Source organism: Panthera tigris, chromosome E2 (genome assembly GCF_018350195.1).
Source record: "Panthera tigris isolate Pti1 chromosome E2, P.tigris_Pti1_mat1.1, whole genome shotgun sequence".
Classification (NCBI taxonomy): domain Eukaryota; kingdom Metazoa; phylum Chordata; class Mammalia; order Carnivora; family Felidae; genus Panthera; species Panthera tigris.
In genome coordinates, this window is record NC_056674.1 from 6,023,258 (window position 1) to 6,034,044 (window position 10,787).

The 10,787-nt window shown below is 41.2% G+C and overlaps 1 protein-coding gene across 2 annotated transcripts in view; it reads left to right on the forward strand.

Moving 5' to 3' along the window:
- The window catches only part of LOC102965153 (zinc finger protein 677-like), a 39,012-nt gene extending 36,555 nt beyond the window's left edge, over positions 1-2,457 (forward strand). Inside the window, exon 6 of one of the 2 annotated variants that reach the window (XM_042970231.1) lies at positions 1,728-2,457. In XM_042970231.1, coding sequence (XP_042826165.1) covers positions 1,728-1,788 — 61 coding nt within the window. In that variant the 3' untranslated portion in view covers positions 1,789-2,457. The remainder of the gene's footprint in view (positions 1-1,727) is intronic. The other variant, XM_042970233.1, reaches the window with a different exon arrangement.
- The last annotated feature ends 8,330 nt before the right edge of the window (positions 2,458-10,787 follow it).

A 10,787-nucleotide genomic window follows, 5' to 3' on the forward strand; every position in this document is an offset into this window, starting at 1 on the left:
ACTGCAACGATTCCCAAAATTTAAATGTCTCCAGTGGAAACTTAGTATCCCATTTCTTTAAGCCACACAACAATTGTGGATATTCCCAATCCACTGTAAATATGTTCCCATTCTGGCAATTTTCTGCTTGTTTCCTCCACCCACTTGCCCTTCCTCATTGGTATTTGCATGATACGCTTTCATTGGTTCTGCTCAAAGATGACCTCATCATGTGGGCATTGCCTGAAAACATTGTTTAATTTAGGAAACCCTGTGATCTATCATTGTATATGAACATGTTTATGGTACTTACCAGTATCGTATTTTATCCTTACAGACTTAACCTTATAGAATATAAGCTACTTGAAGGCAGGGAATTTTGTGTCCTGCTAATATCAGTGATTAGAATAGTTCCTGACTGGTAGAATGATCGAATGCCTTTTATCTGTACGAAGCAGAAAGTTACTGCAGTGCATAAAAGCTACGAGACTAATAGGTCACATGCTCAAGTAAACATGTAATTCCATTTGTGACACCAAATTCTTTACTCCTGTAACTTTGTACCCTAGTGTTCTGAACATTCCTCATAAATTCTCAAGCTGTATTTTGTTCGGTTCATCTTGTGAGTTTTAGGCAGCACGTGCCAAACAGCTCTAACCCATCTGTGAAGGATGATGCCTTTTGTAGATCTTCTCAGCTACAAAATGTTAAATTCAAGATTCCCTCTCACTTGCTCCATTCTGCTCTCAATACAGATATTAATCTTACTGGTCAGGTCGGACAGTTCTTATTTGTGAGTGACAGTCCTCCTGGAAATCAGTGGCTGAAACAACTAGGTGGTCTGTCATTCTCACATAACAGGAAGCCGACATGCAGGTTGGGATGGGACGGGTCCCCTGGGCAGTCCTCTGCCTGCTCACCTCCCTTAGTACTCAGCACTGTCTCTCCTTACAGCAGGATGGCCGCTGTAGGACCAAGAAGGATGAATGGGGAGGGGCAAAGGCCTTTTCGTTATTAGGTTTTGTCTTATTTACATGGAAGTAATCCAAGAGGGTTCTTCCTAATTAGCTATACATTTTAAAAGTGCAATTTTGATAAAGATATTGGGGGTGGCGGTTTGGTCGCTCAGTCAGTTGACTGTCACGACTCTTGATTTTGGCTCAGGCCATGATCCCTGGGTTTTGGGATTGAGCCCCAGGTCAGTTCTACACTGAACATGGAGCCTACTTAAGATTCTATCCCTCTCCCTCTGCCCCTGTCCCCTACTTGTATGCACCCTTTCTAAAATTAATTAATTAAAAGAAAATAAATATATTGAGGAATTTTCAAATTTCATATTACCACCCACCTCAACAACAGAAGGTAAAAGGAAACAATGCTGAAGAAAACATTTCATAGACCAAATTTAAAAATACCCTTTATTAATATTAACTGACAAGGTAGTCAAGGATAACTTTGGGGTGAGACAGATTTTTTGGTGGACTTTGTTCTTTATCCTGAATGTATAATATTGCATGCAACCCATGACCAGTCTGATATGTGTTCAAAATGAGTGTTCAAAAATTATTAATCTTTAGTGTTTTCTAACTTAGAGATTTATTTCCTATGAAATTTATTGCTTTCATTTTAAGTTAATTTTATTTATCTGAATCAACACATAATTTGCCATGTTTCAATACAGATGTTCTGATTCTAATACCTTTTTTTAAAGTTTTTAAGAGTTTGTTCCTTTCTTTTTTCACACTCAGTGTGGACCCCAGCGGGAGGCTTGATCCCATGAACCATGAGATCATGACCTCAGCAAAATGAAGAGTTGGATGCTTAACTGACTGAGCCACCCAGGCACTCTCTGATTCTAGTATCTAGTAGAAAAATGGAATGAGTGATTTTGAGATTCCATTCATTCAATTCTCCCTTAAAGTGAAAGCTCTATAAAAGGCTTGTCGTTGGGAAATATTCTATCACTTCTGAATGTGTTTTAGTAATAGACTAGAACTTAATAGGAAAAGAATTGGGACATCGTCTAAAAATATCTTAGGTAGTTGATCTAAACAGTAATTCACAACCAGTTTCCACAATCATACTGTGCAGTGGGGGGCTATTTGTGCATCAGGAACAAAAGGAAGCATGAGGAAGATTGTGGTCTTTCCCAACCAAGTCAGTCAGGAGTAAATTATATTAAAGAATCTGACTCTACTTTTGATGCCTGACTAATGATACTTGTGAAGCATCATTACAACCTCTTACCATTCTGCCCATCTGGGCAGGAAAAGCTAATAATGACGCCCGCGAGGCCCTTCCCTTGGCAGGAGTCATAAGTTTGCAGTGTCCGTGAGTACCATCACCCCCGCCCCACACAGGATGCGTCATAACAAAAGTAGTCACCATTCCCTGCTTTCTCTACCCATTTTCAGAACTTGAGAAGCCTACCCTGCTCTCCTGAGAAAGCATCATTATGTAATAAACATTCTCCTTACACTTCAGTGCATGCAGTCATCATTCTTGACATCTGACATCCTGTTCCAGTGGACTAAGCACAATGCAAGTGAGCATGAATGTTTTAGAGGGTAAATAAGAGATTTCTAGTTATCAAAATTGCCATCGTGTATGTTCATTCTTCTTTTTTAAATTAATTAATTTATTTTTGAGACAGAGAGAGACAGAGCATAAGCAGGGAAGGAGCAGAGAGAGAGGGAGACATGGAATCTGAAGCAAGCCCCAGGCTCTCAGCTGTCAGCACGGGGCCCGATGTGGGGCTCGAACTCACAGACTGTGAGATCTTGACCTGAGCTGAAGTCAGACGCTCAGCCGATTGAACCACCCAGGCGCCCCGTGTATGTTCATTCTTGAGAGTAAACTCATGAAGCCTTACCTTTTCAAATTATTCCCTGAGCGCTCCAGCAAAAATGTAGTTTGTGTTATCTTTATGCTTCTGAAATTTTCTTTTAGTTCCTAATTCTTTTCATATGCCTACTACTTTTCTGTTTTCATTTAATATAACAGTGCAACACATGGGTCTCATTGCCGCACAAAAGGCATGCCAAAATATAATCATATGGTGTATATTTACAAATGGCGAGGCAGGTTGTAGAGGGTGAGTTTGAAATTGTGTTATTATGGTATTTTCATTATAGCCAGAAAAATAATCTGGGATATACTGTGGAGTGCATAACTCTCAAACACATTCAGGTTATGAATATGTATTTCCAAAATTGTAGGTTTGAATCTAACATGGAAGAAAATTGTAATGGATGATATTCAACCTGGAGAGTCCAAGAACATGAAATGCCCCAGTGAGCCAGGATGCACCTGGGCTAGTAAAAGGCAGATGGGGGAGCCTGGGTGGCTCAGTAGTTTAAGTGTCCAACTTCGGCTCAGATCATGATCTCATGGTTCGTGGGTTTGAGCCTTGCGTTGGGCTTTGTGCTGACAGCTAGAGCCTGGAGCCTATTTCAGATTCTGTGTCTCCCTCTCTCTCTGCCCCTTCCCCACTCACACTCCCTCTCTCCCTCTCAAAAAATAAACATTAAAAAAAAAAAGGCACATGATTCATTTAGGGTTACACAAAAGCTTACATTTCACTTACTTAGATAAGAGAAACAGGGTATCCTAAATAAAATGATATAAATATGCAATTTCTGTGACCAAATTTGAAAACTTCACAAGTATAATACTGTTGGGTTTATTTTTGTTTTGCTTTTGTTTTTGAGAGCAAAAGGAGGTGAGAGGGGTGGAGAGAGACAGAATCTTAAACAGGCTCCACACTCTGTGGAGGACCTAACACAAAGATTGATCCCACGACCCTGAGCCAAAATTGAGTTGGAATCTCAACATACTGAGCCACCCAGGCACCCCTACTTTGGTTCTTTGTTTTGTTTTGTTGTTTTTTAATATGTAATTTACTGTCAAATTGGTTTCTATACAATACCCAGTGCTCATCCCAACAGGTGCCCTCCTCCTCAATGCCCATCACGTACCCTCCCGTCCCTCCCACTCCCCATCAACCCTCAGTTTATTCTCAGTATTGAAGAGTCTCTTATAGTTTGTTTCTTCCCTCTCTGTGACTTTTTTTCACCCTTCCCCTCCCCCCTGGTCTTCTGGTAAGTTTCTCAGGCTCCATATATTAGTGAAAACATATGTTATCTATCTTTCTCTGCCTGACTTATTTCACTTAACATAATACTCTCCAGTTCCGTCCACGTTGCTACAAATGGCCAGATTTCATCCTTTCTCTTTGCCAGGTAGGATCCATTGTATATGTAAACCACATCTTCTTTATCCATTCATCAGTTGATGGACATTTAGGCTCTTTCCATAATTTGGCTATTGTTGAAAGTGCTGCTATAAACATTGGGGTACAAGTGCATCTATGCATCAGCACTCCTGTATCCCTTGGGTAAATTCCTAGCAGTGCTATTGCTGGGTCATAGGGTAGATCTATTTGTAATTTTTTGAGGAACTTCCACACTGTTTTCCAGAGTGGCTGCACCAGTTTGCATTTCCACCAACAGCGCAAGAGGGTTCCCATTTCTCCACATCCTCTCCAGCATCCATAGTCTCCTGATTTGTTCATTTTAGCAACTCTTACTGGTGTGAGGTCGTATCTCATTGTGGTTTTGATTTGTATTTCCCTGATGAGGAGTGACGTTGAGCATCTTTTCATGTGCCTCTTGGCCATCTGGATGTCTCCTTTAGAGAAGTGTCTATTCATGTCTTCTGCCCATTTCTTCACTGGATTATTTGTTTTTCGGGTGTGGAGTTTGGTGAGTTCTTTATAGGTTTTGGATACTAGCCCTTTGTGCGATATGTCATTTGCAAATATCTTTTCCCATTCCATTGGTTGCCTTTTAGTTTTGTGATTGTTTCCTTTGCAGTGCAGAAGCTTTTTATCTTGATGAGGTCCCAGTACTTCATTTTTGCTTTTAATTCCCTTGCCTTTGGAAATGTGTCAAGTAAGAAATTGCTGCGGGTGAGGTCAGAGAGGTTTTTTTCCTGCTTTCTCCTCTAGGGTTTTGGTGGTTTCCTATCTCACATTCGGGTCCTTTTTCCATTCTGAGTTTATTTTTGTGTATGGTGTAAGAAAGTGGTCTAGTTTCATTCTGCATGTTGGTGTCCAGTTCTCCCAGCACCATTTGTTAAAGAGACTGTCTTTTTTCCATTGGATATTGTTTCCTGCTTTGTCAAAGATGAGTTGGCCATACGTTTGTGGGCCTAATTCTGGGGTTTCTATTCTATCCCATTGGTCTATGTGTCTGTTTTTGTGTCAATACCATGCTGTCTTGATGATTATAGCTTTGTAGTAGAGGCTAAAGTCTGGGATTGTGATGCCTCCCGCTTTGGTCTTCTTCTTCAATATTACTTTGGCTATTTGGGGTCTTTTGTGGTTCCATTCAAATTTTAGGATAGCTTGTTCTAGCTTCAAGAAGAATCCTGGTGCAATTTTGATTGGGATTGTGTTGAATGTGTAGATTGCTTTGGGTAGTATTGACATTTTAACAATATTTATTCTTCCAATCCATGAGCACAGAATGTTTTTCCATTTCTTTATACCTTCTTCAATTTCCTTCATCAGCTTTCTATAGTTTTCAGCATACAGATATTTTCCATCTTTGATTAGGTTTATTCCTAGGTATTTATGATTCTTGGTGCAGTTGTGAATGAGATACATTTCTTTATTTGTCTTTCAGTTGCTTCATTATTAGTGTATAAAAATGCAAGTGATTTCTGTACATTAATTTTGTATCCTGAGACTGCTGAATTCATGTATCAGTTCTAGCAGACTTTTGGTGGAGTCTATCGGGTTTTCCATGTGTAGTATCATGTCATCTGCAAAAAGTGTAAGCTTGACTTCATCTCTGCCAATTTTGATTTCATTTGATTTCATTTCTGCCTTTTATTTCATTATGTTGTCTGATTGCTGATGCTAGAACTTCCAACAGTATGTTAAACAATAGTGGTGAGAGTGGACATCCCTATCATGTTCCTGATCTCAAGGGGAACGCTCTCAGTTTTTCCCTGTTGAAGATGATATTAGCTGTGGGCTTTTCATAGATGGCTTTTATGATGTTTAAGTATGTTCCTTCTATCCTGACTTTCTCGAGGGTTTTTATTAAGAAAGGATGCTGAATTTTGTCAAATGCTTTTTCTGCATTGATTGACAGGATCATATGGTTCTTATCTTTTATTAATGTGATGTATCACATGGACTGAGGTGCGAATATTGAACCAGCCCTGCAGCATAGGAATGAATCCCACTTGGTCATGGTGAATAATTCTTTTTATATGCTGTTGAATTTGATTTGCTAGTATCTTATTGAGAATTTTTGCATCCATATTCATCAGGGATATTGGACTGTAGTTCTCTTTTTTTGCTAGGTCTCTGTCTGGTTTGGGAATCAAAGTAATACTGGCTTCATAGAGTGAGTCTGGAAGGTTTCCTTCACTTTATATTTTTTGGAACAGCTTGAGAAGGATAGGTATTATCTCTGCTTTAAATTTCTGGGAGAATGCCCCAGGGAAGCCATCTGGTCCTGGACTCTTATTTGTTGGGAGATTTTTGATAACTGATTCAATTTCTTAACTGGTTATGGCTCTGCTCAAATTTTGTATTTCTTCCTGTTTGAGTTTTTGAAGTGTGTGGCTGCTTAGGAATCTGTCCATTTCTTCCAGGTTGTCCAGTTTGTTGGCATATAATTTTTCATAGTATTCCCTGATAATTGCTTGTATTTCTGAGGGATTGGTTGTAATACTTCCATTTTCATTCATGATTTTATCTATTTGGGTCCTCTCTCTTTTCTTTTTGAGAAGCCTGGCTAGAGGTTTATCAATTTTGTTTATTTTTTCAAAGCACCAACTCTTGGTTTCATTGATCTGCTCTACTGGTTTTTTTAGATTCTATATTGTTTATTTCTGCTCTGATCTTTATTATTTCTCTTCTTCTGCTGGGTTTGGGGTGTCTTTGCTGTTCTGCTTCTATTTCCTTTAGGTGTGCTGTTAGGTTTTGTATTTGGGATTTTTCTTGTTTCTTGAGATAGGCCTGGATTGCAATGTATTTTCCCCTCAGGACTGCCTTCGCTGCATCCCAAAGCGTTTGGATTGTTGTATTTTCATTTTCATTTGTTTCCATATGTTTTCAAATTTCTTCTCTAATTGCCTGGTTGACCCATTCATTCTTTAGTAGGGTGTTCTTTAATCTCCATGTTTTTGGAGGTTTTCCAGACTTTTTCCTGTGGTTGATTTAAAGTTTCATAGCATTGTGGTCTGAAAGTATGCATGGTATGATCTCAATTCTTTTATACTTATTAAAGGCTGTTTTGTGACCCAGTATGTGATCTATCTTGGAGAATGTTCCATGTGCACTCAGGAAGAAAGTATATTCTGTTGCTTTGGGATGGAGAGTTCTAAATATATCTGTCAAGTCCATCTGGTCCAATATATCATTCAGGGCACTTGTTTATTTATTGATTCTCTGTCTAGATGATCTATCCATTACTGTAAGTGGAGTATTAAAGTCTCCTGCAGTTACCACATTCTTATCAATAAGGTTGCTTATGTTTGTGATTGTTTTGTATATTTGGGGGCTCCTGAATTCGGCGCATAGACATTTATAATTGTTAGCTCATCCTGATGGATAGACCCTGTAGTTATATAATGCCCTTCTCCATCTCTTGTTACAGCCTTTAAAGTCTAGTTTGTCTGATATAAGTATGGCTACTCCAGCTTTCTTTTGACTTCCAGTAGCATGACAGATAGTTCTCCATCCCCTCCCTTTCATTCTGTAGGTGTCCTCAGATCTAAAATGAGTCTCTTGTAGACAGCAAATAGATGGGTCTTGTTTTTTTTATCCATTCTGATATCCTACGTCTTTTGATTGGAGCATTTAGTCCATTTACATTCAATGTTATTATTGAAAGATACGGGCTTAGTCATTGTGATGTCTGTAGGTTTCATGCTTGTAGTGCTGTCTCTGGTACTTTGTGGTCCTTGCAACATTTCACTCACAGAATCCCCCTTAGGATCTCTTGTAGGGCTGGTTTATTGGTGATGAATTCCTTCAGTTTTTGTTTGTTTGAGAAAACCTTTATCTCTCCTTCTATTCTAAATGACATACTTACTGAGTAAAGGATTCTTGGCTGGAAATATTTCCTGTTCATCACATTGAAGATTTCCTGCCATTCCTTTCTGGCCTGCCAAGTTTCAGTAGATAGGTCTGCTACTACCCTTATGTGTCTGCCTTTGTATGTTAAGGCCCATTTATCCCTAGCTGCTTTCAGAATTCTGTTTTTCCTTGTATTTTGCCAGTTTCACTATGATATGTCATGCAGAAGATCGATTCAAGTTACATCTGAAGGGAGTTCTCTGTGCCTCTTGGATTTCAATGCCTGTTTCCTTCCCCAAATCGGGGAAGTTCTCAGCTATGATTTGTTCAAGTACACCTTCAGCCCCTTTTTCTTCTTCTTCCGGAATTCCTATGATAGAGTTATTGTTCTGTTTGATTGCATCACTTAGTTCTCTAATTGTCCCCTCATAGTCCTGGATTTTTTCTCTCTCCTTTTCTCAGCTTCCTCTTTTTCCATAATTTTATCTTCTAATTCACCTATTCTCCCCCCCTTCCCTTCAATCTGCACTGTGGCCACCTCCATTTTATTTTGCACCTCATTTATAGCATTTTTTTATTCGTCATGACCATTTTTTAGTCCCTTGATCTCTGTAGCAATAGATTCTCTGCTGTCCTCTATTATTTTTTTCAAGCCCAGCAGTTAATTTTATCACTATTATTCTAAATTCTTGTTCAGTTATATTTCTTAAATCATTTTTGATCATTAGCTGGCACTACTTCCTGGAATATCTTTTTAGAATTCTCCCGTTTTGTCATTTTGGCTAGTTTTCTGCCCCTTACACATCTTAAAAGCTTGGTGTGTGCTCTGCACTTATGAGCACTGCTGTATTAAAGTAGGGTCCTACAGTGCCCAGGGCCTGGCCCTTCAGGCGGTATTTTTTCAGAGGTTGTTACTTGCTGTCTGTTGTGACTTTGGTTATTTTATTGCCCTACTCATAGAGATATTTTGGACCCTCCAGCAGGTGTGCTTTGATTTGTTCCTGGGAGTAGCCCTGTAAAGGAAAACAGATAGACAAACAGGAGACAAAAACACAGAAACACACAAACAAAAAGCGCAAACAAAAAACTAAAGACTAAAAACAAAAAACCCCAAAACACCGACTACAAGTAAAGAAGACAGTGGAGGCGGTGCCGATGGAAGAGCACATACAAAGAGAGAAATGACGGGGGGAAGGGGGAGAAAAAATAAACATTGACTAGGCAGAGACACTAAAAGGCTTCATCATGAGAGAAAGGAAAATAAAGGAGGGGTGGCAGACGAAACGAAGATAAAGTTACTCAGAGAAACTATTTGGCTTGATTATTCCAGAGAAGGAGAAAGGAGTGTAAAGAAGGAGGTGTAGAACATGTATCAAGACAATGGACTAAATATGTCTGTTTAGACAAACCAATAACCAGAGTAACCAGCCTAGGGGAGGGAGGAGATAAGGAGGAGAAGTGGTGGGGGCGGGGAGGGGAGAATATTTCTATATATCCGGAATTGACCTAGAGTGAATACAGGCAATGCTACAGCGCTTGTCAGGAGGAGCTGTCCACAGGGCCTGTGCCGCCCTGGTGGATACGCAGTTACCCAGTGAGAAGGGGCGTGGTTTGGTGTAGTCTGGACCCACCTCCCCTAGGGGCGGGGGAGTGATCCCTGAGGCCCCTCTTGGTGGTGGTGGTGGTGGTGGTGGCGGCAGTGGGGAGGAATGGTGATCCCCCAGTCTCTTCCTCAGGGAGCCAGACCCAGTGGACTCTGTTTGAGTCGTCCTCACTGTGCCCCGGGCGCAGATGGGGCGGTCCTTCTCACTCCGCCAACTCCCCTGACCCCGCGCTTGGCTAGGATTCAAAGTCCTGCTGTGTGCGCTCTGGCACTGGGGAAGCGCCTCTCAGTGCGCCGGGTATGTGGTTCCGTCTGGCTTGGTCTGTGACGCTGCACTTCCGGGAGGACCACCTTCTCCCACTGCGGACTGAACCGCTGCCCTCGCCACCCCCGCTGTGGCAGACACCGGCAGACTTTGTCTTTCCTCACAGCACTCCAGGGAGATGGCTGCCTTTTCCTACTGCGGACTGTACCCTCGGCCCAGCCACTGAGCCCCAGGGGTGGCAGACGCAGGCTTTGTACTGTCGCGCAGCCCTCCAGGGAGGGAACCACTTTCTCCAACTGGGGACTGAGCCCATGACCTACCACCGCACCCAGGCCTGGCTCCCCTCCTCCTCAGGTGCACGAGTAGGGAGCCGGCCCTAGGCAGTAGAAAGCCCCACAGTTAGAGATCGGATCCCAATTAATCTCAGTCCAAGGTCTTTCTCCTGTCCAGATATGGACCTACACTTCCTTAGCCGCTCTTTCTCTTCCCTTTGTCTCTCCGCAGAAGGGGGTCCTTCCCCTCCATGCGCACGTGGCCTTTTTTTTATCTCCCCCAGTTCACAGTCATTCACTTATCTTTTTTCCAGTTTTCCCATTTTCTTCCTAGTAAATTCAGTCTCTTCTCCTCCCAGGCTCTAGTGTTCAAAGTCCTTTGACTTCTGCCCTTCTTTGTTTGAGAGATGCAGGAAGTATGGATCCCCCTACTTCTCCTCCATGTTGGCCCCTCCTCTCTCCCCTACTTTGGTTCTTTTGATTAAAAGGTCCTCTAGACTTTTCAGTTTCCAAAAATAAGACTAATTTTTTACTCATCGATGATATACAACAGCAGTTACCTTTCCCAAG